The sequence below is a fragment of the Mustela putorius genome, unplaced genomic scaffold (assembly GCF_011764305.1).
Source record: "Mustela putorius furo isolate JIRA1106 unplaced genomic scaffold, ASM1176430v1.1 tig00003988_pilon_pilon_pilon, whole genome shotgun sequence".
NCBI lineage: Eukaryota > Metazoa > Chordata > Mammalia > Carnivora > Mustelidae > Mustela > Mustela putorius.
Genome location: NW_025422127.1, coordinates 10,502,971 through 10,514,765, shown reverse-complemented (window position 1 = coordinate 10,514,765; position 11,795 = coordinate 10,502,971). Strand labels below are relative to the sequence as shown.

At 53.8% G+C, this 11,795-nt stretch overlaps 1 protein-coding gene across 2 annotated transcripts; it reads right to left on the bottom strand.

The window, feature by feature from the left end:
• Window positions 1-3,447: 3,447 nt before the first annotated feature.
• Window positions 3,448-10,002, bottom strand: LOC101688141 (PILR alpha associated neural protein). Of its 2 annotated transcripts, none has more exons than XM_045071718.1 (6): window positions 9,928-10,002; window positions 7,671-7,730; window positions 6,897-7,408; window positions 6,073-6,154; window positions 5,084-5,305; window positions 3,448-4,747 (listed from the first exon to the last, which is right to left on the bottom strand). In XM_045071718.1, exons 2-6 carry the CDS (start codon window positions 7,685-7,687, stop codon window positions 4,726-4,728), a joined length of 855 nt encoding a protein of 284 aa, XP_044927653.1. In that variant the 5' UTR covers window positions 7,688-7,730; window positions 9,928-10,002; the 3' UTR covers window positions 3,448-4,725. The 2 variants fall into 2 exon arrangements, with proteins under 2 accessions (XP_044927653.1, XP_012919020.1); XM_013063566.2 differs by lacking the exon at window positions 9,928-10,002 and adding an exon at window positions 9,446-9,807.
• Between the last annotated feature and the right edge of the window lie 1,793 nt (window positions 10,003-11,795).

Below are 11,795 nucleotides of genomic sequence, written 5' to 3'. Positions count from 1 at the left end.
GGATTGCTCGAATGCATAACGGTTCTGTTCTCTGAATTTCCACAGCATTTAGTCTGTACCTTTTGTTGCTCTTTTAACTATTTCATATATCTGACTCTTCAGCAACATTGTAAGAAACGGTCTCGTACATGGTATTCTAACCGCTGCTTTTCTGAGTACATAGTAGATGCTGAATATATGCTGTTTGAGTAATGAATGCTGCCTGCACCCCGATCTGGCAAGAATCCCCTTGGACTGAGCTCTAATTTGGCTGAAGCAGAACCGAAGTCCTTCTTACTAACAGTATTAGCCCCTTGCTGAGAAAGCAAAATAATGCAAATAAAAATAACTGTAATTTTCTCTTTAGGGATAATGAAAATAAGATTCTGAAGATTTAAGTAATTTTTTTTTTCAAAATCACAACAAGGAAGTAACAAAGGACACCTAAAAATAAACATTTAAGTTAAAGGTTTAAATAGAAGATATGTATCCTAGGTTTGTAATTATAGTTTGTGTCCCTTTGAAAATGTCTACTGTCCTGATCACATTTTTGGGGCTATTCACCCAGTCTGTATTAACTGAGTAGCAACAGTTGGCAGAATAAGATCTTCAGGGCTTGGATGTGACCAGACCTAGTTGCTGCATGGGTTGGAAATTGCTAATTCCAGAAACATTGACTTTGGGGGCTGAGATAGAAAAGTGGGAGCAAATCGTAGTAATCACTCTAATTCCCAGTTCTCCTCTTCCATCCTAGTTCTTTTCCTATTTTCATTAACTGGTACTCCCAGAGCCTCAGTGTCCCCAACTGTCAGCCCTGCTCCTGCCCTTGCTATAAGAAGCCAGTTTAAGTGCTTTGAACTTCTTACAGAAGAGCTTTAGAGATAAATGTGGGGCGTAGGGGGAGGAGGGCTGTTAATTTTAGCCTGGGGTTTTCCAGCTGGCACACTGTTTCCATCTTGAATCACTTCCACACCCTGAGCTCTGCCTGGGAGATCCCTCCTCCTGGGGGCTTCCCCATTTCCTGGTTTGGTCTGAGCCATAATGGTAAGCCTTCCAGAAAAATGCTTAAGAGAAGACTGGCTGAGTCATTTGATGCAGCTTAGGAGGCAAAGAAAGCATAGTGATGAGAGATGCTGGTCCCAGTGGTGCTTGTGATGTGTGGCCTCCAAGAACCAAAAGGGTAGTATGGCCTTTGTTTGTGTTCTTGGTCTGTCACTAACCAGAGACTCTCTGCTCAACCACTTGCAACCTTCAAGGACCTCCTAAGGCCCCATAGTCTGTTTCAGTTTCATGAGAGATAAAGGTTAGGATCTGTTCCCCAGGACCTCCCAACTCTTTTTTTTTTTTTTTTTTAAGATTTTATTTATTTATTTGACAGACAGAGATCACAAGTAGGCAGAGTGGCAGGCAGAGGGAGAGGGGGGAAGCAGGCTCCCTGCTGAGCAGAGAGCCCGATGTGGGGCTCGATCCCAGGACCCTGGGATCATGACCTGAGCTGAAGGCAGAGGCATTAACCCACTGAGCCACCCAGGTGCCCCAGGACCTCCCAACTCTTCATGGTTATCCTGACAATGTGATCTAGTTTGGGACATTTCCTCTAGGAAAATGGGAAGACGAGGATGTCTCCTTTTTCCTCTGTCTCTCCCTGCCATCTGACTTTCCATGGGGAAGAAGGACATTTAGGGAGAAGGAACAGGTGAGGAGTTCGCAGTGTCTTGCTGGTGTATTTTAATTTATTTAAATTTAGAGAAACAGCAGGCTAATCAGGCAATAATTAATTCCCTCTTCATTAGGGGCCTTCATGCGTGCCTTTTGCATATGGATGAGCCTCGGGGTCACACTGTCCCTCAGAAGAACTACAATTGCAGAGAGTGATAGAGCCCTGGCATGCTCTCCAGGCACTTGAGCTCCTTCCCCTTCTAAGCCAGTGCTCCTCCCCTCACAAAGACTACCTTACAAAGACTAGATTCCTGGGGTGGGGGGGGTTGGGAAGAGAAAGGTTAGTGAGGCTTCTTCTCCCATCCACCTCAGATCCCTACCTCACACACCCCCCCCCCCCCCCCCCCCCCCCCCCCCCCCGCCAGCTGACCCATGTCCTCAGCACTTCCTGCACCCTCAGGTTCCATCCACCCTTCTCCCTCCTCCAGCTGCTGCTGGGATCACTGAAGGCCCCACTGGGTTGACTCTGAGCCCTCCTCAGCAGATTGTTGGCTCTGCACCTCTGCTTTTAGTTGGCTTATCACTCCTTGCCCCTGCTCTGCCTTTTTACTCTGTAGCACTCTTTTTCTTATGGAGTCTGAGGCCCTAAAGGTACATACTGCTTTGGTCCTGAGAAATAGGCTCCCTTCTCCCCAACTTTCCATTGTGGGCTCTATGGATTCAGCCACTCTTCCTTAAGTGGACAGTAAAGCTCCCCAACATGCCTAACCAACTTATACCCTCCTGATGCTAGCTGCATAGATAAATACATAGAGGCATTCAGTGTCCGGGGCAGCCCAGACTTGCTCACTACAGTCTCCTCTCCTCCCCGGAGCTCCCCATTTCCAGGGAGCAAGTGGGGCACAGATGGGGGTGGGGGAGAAGTGGGACCTGGGTAGTTACCATGGCAACAGAGCCTAGCAACAGCTGAGAGGCTGATGTGTGGGCTTTTGCAGGGCTGTCGCTAGAGCCAAACCCAGAATGGGGGGGCTCAGAGGTGACTGATCCCAGCTGGGCAGCCTCTGTTCCCTCCTCCAAACATACCCCTTGATTCCACCCCCGCACCCTAGCAGCACCTCTCTCTCAGAGAGGGCAGAGTGGGGAAAGCTAGTGAGAGTTAACTACAGGGGTTCTAATGCCCAGCTTTTGGGGGGCAGCTGTAGATGGGGACAAGTTAGGGAGCAAGGCTGAAAATAAATCAAGCAGGGCAGACTCTTTCTTGTTTTTCTCTCCTTTTACTCCTCACTCTCCATCTGTCTTGGCAGCTCTCTCCTCCTCTTCTTGCTTGCTTCATTGCCTATCCCTTTTCTCTGTCTCCTTTCTCATGGTCTTTCTGGACCTTCACTGGCAAGTAAGAAGCAAGCCACTCTTTTAGGTTTTCTTGCTCTGGCTGCTCCATTCAGTTTCTCCCTTTATTCTCTCCCAAGTTAAAGCCTGAGGTGCACCTGTGCCTCAGTCAGTTAAGTACCTGACTCTTGATTTTGGCTCAGGTCATGATCTCAGGGTCCTGAGATCAAGCCCCATGTTGGGCTCCCTGCAGGCTGGGAGCCTGCTTAAAATTCTCTTTCTCCCTCTCTCTCTGCTCCTACCACCGCCCCCCTCCCAAGAAAAAGCCCAGGAACCCTAACTCCAGGTCAGAGCAGGTCAGGTCACACTAAGTCTTAAGGAGTTCCCTCCAACCCCTCATCTTTCTTTTCCTCCTTTCTTGGGTGCCCTTGCCTCCTCACTCTCCTCTCTTCAGGGTTCATAAGCAGAACCAGGGGACTTTGGTATCTTGCAAAGGCTTTATTTGAAAATTTTGAAACTTACATCCCACAAGAATTCAAGATTATCACCACAAGAAGAAAGAGATAATACAAAAATATATATCACAGCATAGGAGCCAGGTAAGAGAGGAAGAAGGGAGGAAGGTGGAAAAATGGTGAGAGATAGGGACAAATATGAGGGGAAGGGTGGTGGGGACAGGCAAAAGGAAGGAGAAATGGAAAAACCAAGGAGGGCAGGGAGGGAGAAGTGTGAGGGAGCCCAGGAAGGGGAGGGATAGATTGGGAGGCAGAGCTCCCCATGGCCTTGAACCAGCTGGCTCCAGTCCCTGGCAGCCCAGGTGGGGTTAGGGAGGCCCTCAGAGAGGCTGGGAAGTGCAGGACTGGCTCAGGGACTCTGAATTCCAGAGAGTGACCCACACACGGACAGCCAGGACAGACAAGACAAAAGGGACTTAGGAGGAAGGGAAGGGCAAATGGGAGCCCCTTTCTCGTGTAGTGCAGCAGGTGACTCCCCAAAACCCATCTCCCAGACAACAGAATTTAGCAGTTCAGCGGGGAGAAGTTTGGAGCCTCACTACCCCCATTCCCATGGGGGAGCCCTCAGGGTAATGAGCACGTCCTTGGAGTGGGATGGGGGAGACAATGAAACAAATGACATGGAATGAAATGAGGCCATGACAGATGGGAGCATGAGAAGCTCCCAGCTCACCTCCCACCCACCTCTGGGGCAGCATGCAGGGGCCACAGAAACGAGATCAATCGGTGTTCATGAGGGACAGCGTGAGCACAACACACAACACCACAACATGGGGCCAGGAAATGCGAGTGAGAGGTAACTGGAGAGTTGCCCACTGACCACTGAGTGACTGAGCTGAGCCTAGAATGTGGGAGGAAGAGAGAGTGGAGTGTGAAACAAACGGAGAATGGGAGGGGTTGGCAGGGGTGGGGTGAGTGGAGAGAGGGTGCAGAAGACTGGCTGTACAAGAGTGCAGGTATGTGCGATGGCCCGGGAGGGTGGAGGTGAGTGTGCAAGGCTTTCATGTGAGTGTGCAAGGGAGGGCTGGGGGACCAGAAGCCACAAATATGTGAGGCCCCCCACCTAAAGGAGGGTGAGCAGGTAGGATCGCCTATGGGGCCAGTGAGGGTTCCGGGGTGGTGTGCAAGGGCAGCAGCCAGGAGCCCCTATGGCCCCCTGCTCCCAAAGCTGCCCCACCCTCAGTGGGATGGGGGCTGTGCCGGCCCCTTGGCCTCCTGCTTGGCGGCACCCCAACATTGGGGGGCATCACAGATTCACCAGGGGAATCCTGAGAGGAAGAGGGAAAGGGCATAGTCAGGAACCACTGGGTAGGCCAGAATCGAAGGGAAGTCCAAGGCAAAGAAAGGGACTCAAGGATAAGAGGGCAGAGTTGAGTTAAATGACAGTGTGAGAACAGGACAGAGATCCACAGAGAGCGGGAGAAGGAAGGGTACCCTAGAAAGGACCTGGTACAGTCCTAGGGAGGGCCAGGGGCTGTGCGGGGTGGGGGTGGGGGTAGGTCTACTTCCTCCCCACCCACCCTGGAGGGAACACCCCCAACCAAGGCTCCGGACCAAAGTTGCCTTACCTCCCAACCCTCCCAGCCTTTTGCCCCTGCCCTCACCGGTTCAACTGGAAGGCTGGAGCCCCCTTGGGCTGGGGCATCCCAGGCCGGGGTCCCCCTCGGGGCTCCTCATGGTCAGGGGTGGGGGTAGGCGAGTCCCCGAAGGCCCCCAGCACAGTGACCCCAGCTGGGGACAGGTCTGTCAGTGGCTGCTGGCTCTCTTCCTGCCTCAGGGCACCTTGCTGCCCAGAGGGCCTGCGCCGCTTCTGGCTTCGGTCCCAGCTGGTACACAGGAAGGAAAGAGGTTCTCTCACACATTTAAGAAGCTCCCATCCCGGGCCTGCAGTGCTGGCCACTCCCAGCCTCCCTCAGACACCCCAACATCCTACAGGAGAGAAATTGGCCTCTTAACAGTTCCCTATATCAAATATCTGAGACTGAGAGTCCATAAAGCTACTTTCCCTACCCCCCTAGGGGGCTCAGGGATGTAAACCATCCTCTGGACCTGGTCCAGACCTGCGGAATCGGTACCTCCTCCCCACCAACAAGGAGTCCCTTGAGACTGACCCTCCCCCATGCATACCCAGAAGAGCCATTTCTCTCCTCAGCAGGCGCCTGGAAGATTTAGTTCTAGTTCAAAATCAGCTAATGACCTGGACACCTGAGTCTAATGATTCTTGCAGTAAAGTGTGAAGGACTGAGTGACCCACTATTAAATGCATGCAAAGAAAGCTCCAGACTTAATTCCTCCTCCCCAGACTGACCCAAGAAGGGCCTCTGCAGAATGGGTCAGTTTTCTCCATCTTGGAGGAAATGTCCAGGCCCCCAGTGCACATGAATAATTCCCCTGCCTCTTCCATTATCCTTGTATTTCCCTGGGGAAAGGAATTTGTCTGATTTCTCAGTCTCCCCCACCCAAATCCTTACCAACTTTTCCCAAGGGTTTTCTTGCTTAAATCTACCACTTCCTAGCCCATCTCCAGCAAAAATGCTGCCCTTGCTCCTGCCCTCCTGCCCCATCCGCCAGCACCCTCCTCCCCTCAGCTTACCAGAACTTGAAGATGATGCCAGTGGCCACAAGAACAATAATGATGGAGATGGTAATTGTGACATAGAGCTGGGGGTCCACACCTGATGGGGGTGGGGAGAAAGTTTTAGGGAGGCCAGAGGTGGTAGGAGCCAAGAGGGGGTGGGAGTGGGATTAGGCTGCAGGTTCAATAATCTTGCAGAGTGTTGCCATTCGAATCCACAGTGCCCAACTCTTTCTGCTTTCCTGAACTGCTCCCTTCCCCCACCTTCATTCTTAGCATCAGCTTTCCCAGAAGTTTTTAGTCCTTTTCCTCCACATTCCCAAATCTTCTGTATACATGTGGTGAGGAGGAAGCTCCAAGGTCAGAGAGAACAAGCCCCTCCCTCTGCATGGGAACTAGGGGGTGGAAATGTCCATCTCTGCACCAGCCCCACTCCCAAACCACTGTCCCTAGCTTGGCATTCCTTGAGCAGAAATGTCACCCTGAAGGTTCCTTTCATTCCTGGTATTCTGCATGGAATACTCCCACTCCATTTTCAGGGTCCAGCTCCAATGTCAATTCTTAGGTGTCCTGATCCCCAGGCAAAGGTAATTTCTCTCCCTTCTTTTCCTAAAGACATTCTGTGTGTGCTCTATTAGAGCATTTGTTTCATTGACTCGTCCCCAAGTGTTTACACATCTGTCTTCGCTGGTGGACCTGAGTTCCTCCAGGGCTCGGAGCACATTTCATCTCTGCCCCTGTGCCCACACAGTGCCTGACACATTTGTGGGAGGAGCTAACAGACAAGATCTCTGTTACTGCCCTTCGAGCCTCCCATCACCCTCTCTCCCACTTGCACTCACCTTCCCCGTGGGTCCCGAAAAGGAATGGCCGCAGGGTGGCAGGCGCTTCTCCAAGGATGAGCCCATCTCCATCACCCCGCATGGAGTCTGAGTTGGGGTGTGGGGTTGCCAGCCCATGGGGGGCTGCAAAACCATAGTCCAGGGGCAGAAATCCAGGATTGGCCGAGTTGGGGTCCCCCCCATCCTCTCGAGACACTGTAGGGCCCCATACAATGGCCCAGGGGTACTGTGATGAGGGTGGGCCCTCCTCGAAGCCAGACGGAGTGGCAGGGGGTGCCGTGCCTGGCAGGACCTGCCGACGTGATCTTGGGACCCGAGGGGATCGGCTTGGTGGGGGTGCCCGCTCCCACACGCATACATGGCGTGGGGCAGAGGGGCCTCCCCGGGCACAGGGGGGCCGGGCTGGGGCTGGTGGGGTTCGAGGGGAAGAGGAGGAACCTTGAACAGGAGGTGGGAGGGGCAGCAACAGCAGTGGCCAAAGAGGGAGGAGGTGGGACAGCAGCAGTGCAGGCCTGCAAGAAGGGAGAGAAAGGAGGTGAGACACAAACCCATCTTGGGCTTCTGTATGCGAAGCACCGGCTTATACCAGAGATCCCAGCTGTCTTCCTCCAGCTTTCTCTGGAAAAGCAGGTGGGCCTTGGGAAGACTGGCCCCATTTCCTCCCTTCCTAAGGTCTGGCCCTCAAGAAGGAAGGCCCAGGGCGGACCTAGGAGGGAAGGGGCCCAGACCCCAGGAGAAATGGCCTCCAGGCTCCCTCTGCTGTACCAAACTTACCACATCTTGGACTTCATGTCCGAGCTCTTCCTCGGCTGTGACCCAGATTTTCAGCCTTTACTAGGGGAGAGAAGGGGTTGTCACATCCCAACCCTGCCCTTAGCACTTCCCCATCTCCTTCAGCCACCAGTTCTACCTGGATCTATCCCTCTAGGCTGCCAGCTGCCACTTAGCATCCTGGGGGGGGGGGCATGGATCTCCCAGAGTGGTTCCTGTCTAGCCCCCAGCCCCTAGCTACTAATCCCCAGAGATCCTTGCAACTTCCCCACCTCGGGGTCTACTCTTACTTCTCTGGCTTGCTTCCTTCTCACTTCCTCTACCCACAGCTCTAAGCTCTTGTTGGAGCTTAATTTAGAGCCAAGAACCTTGTGATTCCTTGAGCACCTACTGCTAGGGAGGGAGTCTGACAGTGGGGGAGGGAAGAGGAAGTCAATCGGAGAGAGTGTGTGAGTGTGTGTGTGTGTGTGTGTGTGTGGTCAGCGCATAAGGGGAGCACTCCAGCCTGCCTAGCCTGCTTGGAGTCCCAAGTGTTTCTTTTCCGATGGGCCCCCGGGGAATCTACATCTTCAGGAGGAGGGAAATAATGGAGGGAAGGGTGGAAAGAAAGAAAAGCAGAGAAAGACAGAGGTAGGTGGGAGAGAAACTACAGAATATAATTTTTGCTCAGTGTTAAATCACCCAAATCCATGGTGATCTCTGAAGGGAGGTGGAGCTAGGGAGAGGCCACCCCTCAAATGTAGCTCTCCTGGGCAGAGTCCTGGGAGAAGCTGGATAGTTGGGTTTTGAAAGAGGAAGGACATGTTCTCAGAGCTGGGGGCGGGTGGCTCCAAGGGGGCCAGGTTCCCCAGAGTGAATGAGGATATGACACCTGGGTCCTCTGGATTCTGGGTCTAAACCTGCACACTAAGTGCTCTCAGAGAATAAAAGAATATGATGGGAAAGTCTGGGGAAGTGCAAGCAGAAGTAGGCAGTGAAGGGTGACAGGTAATAAGCTGAGAGAGGGAGGGTTAGTTAGGAGTGAGGAGAGGAGGAAGGTGAAGAAGTGGGCCCAGAGCATGGGAGGAGGGAGAGGAGTCAGCCTGAAAGGATGGACTCGGAAGGACTGGGAAGGGCGTGGGTGCGAAGATTGGAAGCTTGGAGGATGCTGAAGGGAGAATAAGCTAAGAGTGCAAGTGAGAGAGGGAAACAGGGAGGGCGAAGGGTTGGCAGGATCAAGGGAAGAAGGGGAAAGGGCAGGAGGACAGGACGGAAAGGTCTAGGCAGGACGGGAAATGGAGAGAGTGTAAGGGGAAGAGAGAAAAGGGGTGGAAAAGAGGGACACAGAGAAAGGAAATGGAAAAGGAGAGAACATCACACTGAGGACAAAATGAGAAGAGGTAGGGACGAGGGACTGAAAACGGAGCAGGAAAAATGGAGGAGTTGCTAAGTGTTTCTTCAAATGTAAAAGGATATGGAGCTCTGGAAAGATGCAGGGATGGGAGCCTGGTGGGCTGAAGGGAGAGAGGGACGCGAAGAGAAGGAAGCTGGAGGGAGGGAACGAGGGGGGGAGGCAGGAGGTTAGAGCGAACCAGTGAAGCGGAGAAGGGCTCACGGGGACATCTGTGGCCAGCTGACTCCAGGACTCACTCGCCCCTCTGCCTTGTGCATCCCCCCGCCCCAAAACCAATGTCAACTCCAGTCCCGGAGCCCCGCATCCCCTTTAGCCATCCCCTCCAGGAAGCCCGCAGTCCCCAGCCTGGCGCGCCACCCCCACCCTCTCCTCGCTTCTCACCGACCTGTTGTGCGCAGGAGATGAGCTGGGGGTGGGGCGGGAGCTTTAGGGTGGGGGAACCGGCTCCCATCCCCAGCGCTGCCCCGGGCCCACCCCTCCCACGGGCCCGCGCTCCCCGGACAGGCTGGAAAGCGGCGGGAGTAGGGGGGAAAGCGAGGACCAGGAGGGCAGCGAAGGACTGCGAGGGAGGCAGCGCCGAGAGCAGAAAGGGAACCCAACGCAGGAGGATGCACGGAGCCGAGGGCTGAAGCGAAGGCGGGATAGAGGCAGTCGCGAGGACGGTGACCGCTGCGCCAGGAGGGCAGGATGGAGTCGGGACCCGCGGAGGGATGGAGAACACCGCGGGCAAGGCGCGCCTAGGGGCCGACGGCTCGAGCCGGGGCAAGGGACCCCGCCGGCAGGGGCGGGGGGCCGAGGGCAAGGAGTCGGGAAGGGCAGGGCCGGGCTCCCGCGGGCGGGGGCGGGGGGGGGGTCCCTCTCACTTACCTGCATGCCTGGCGCGGCGGCGCGACAGCTGCGGGCGCTCGCGGCTGCGCGGGGCTGGGGGGTCGCGGGGGCCTGTGGGGCACGGGGCATGGTCGGGGGGTTTGGCCAGCAGCCGGGGCGCTGGAGAGGGTGGGGGGGTGGGCGCCCGGGGCGCGGGGCGGCGGCGGCGGCGGGAGATGCTCGGCTCGGCTCGGCTCAGCTCGGGAGGCGCTCGGCTCGGCTGGGCTCGGCGCGGCAGCTCCCAGCGCAAGGTCTCCGCCTCTCCCCCTCCCGCGGTGGGCCGCGCACGGTTTAACCCTCCTGCTGCCGCGCCACAGGAGTTGCGCCCAACTGGGTACCAGGTGGAGTGTTGGAGAGGGCAGCGGAGGGTGACCGGCGGTCTGATTCCCGGAGTTCTGGGAGCGGGCTTCTGCATCCCTTTCACCCAACTCCATGGATACCCATGGTTATGCCAGACCGTTTCTGAGATTCTGAATCACCTAAGGTTCTGCATCCCCAACTCCATTTCGCCAGTGGTGGACGATGCAGAGAGCAGGAGATCTAGGTGGGGCTGGAGGTGGGGGTAAAGATCTCCAACCGTCCTTGGATTGTCCCAAAGGCTTGATCCCCCATGGCAGTCTGGCCCTGTTACAGTGCATTCTCCTACTCAAATGATCTTTAACATGAGTAGATGGAGTCGCATTACTCAGCTTTTCTAGCACTCAGAATATCCAAACTCCTCATTGTGACTTACAAGGCCCTATATGACTGGTCCACTAGGTTGCTTTCTGATTTCCTCTCCTCACACTCTATGGCCCAGTCATACTGGACATGATCCATGTTCCTAGAACTAGAGGATCTTAACCTGCCACTGGGCCTTGGCACTTACTATTCTCTCTGTCTGTTTTCCCCTGGCTTTTCACAATGACACTTTTGTTGTTGTTGTTGTTAAAATTTCACAGAGATCCAATGTCAACTCCTCTGAAAGGCCTTCCCTAACCTCATTATCAAAAGTAGCTTCCCCTATCCCCACTCTCACTCGGTCCTACTCCATCCTTCTCAATCATGTTTTATTTTTATTTTTTAAATATTTTGTTTATTTGTCAGAGAGAGAGAGATAGAGAGAGAGCACAATCAAGTGGAGCGGCTGGCAGAGGGAGAAGCAGGCTCCCTAGAGTCTGATGCGGGAACTTGATCCCAAGGCCCTGGGATCATGACCTCAGCTGAAGGCAGACGCTTAACCCACTGAGCCACCCAGGTGTCCCAATCATGTTTTATTCTGATTGCACTTCTAGAACACCACCCTCTCTTAGTTTCCCTTCAACCTCACTGGCTTTCCCTTCTCAGTCTTCGGCTCGACCTCTAAATGTTAGCGCTTGCTAGGGCTCAGTCCTTGGCTCTCTTCTCTTTCCACTTTCTCTGTCCAGTGATGTCATCCAGTCCCAGGGCTTAAATACTATGTAAATGTCAGTGAGTCCTAAATTTATATCCAAAGCTCCAGACTCATTTATCCAACAGCCTGCTTGACATCTCCACTTGGATGTCTAATGGCCATGTGAAGCTAATGTGGCTAAAATAAATGGCTTGAATTCTTCCCCCGCCAATCCATTTCTCTCCTTGTGTCCCATCCTGGGACATGACAACTACTTGTTCAGGCTGAAAACCTAGAGAACATCTTTTTCCTTTCCATTTTCTCACGGATTCTTGCCCTATATCTAATTCACCAGCTAGTTCTGTGAGCTCAGAATGCAAAATATATCCTGAATCTACCCACTTTTCTCCACCTTTGTTACTTCCATCCTGGTTCAAGCCATCATCTCTCACCTGAAAATAGCACAATAGATTCTTAGCTGGTTGTTTGTTTCTGCCCTTGCCCTACACAAACTAGT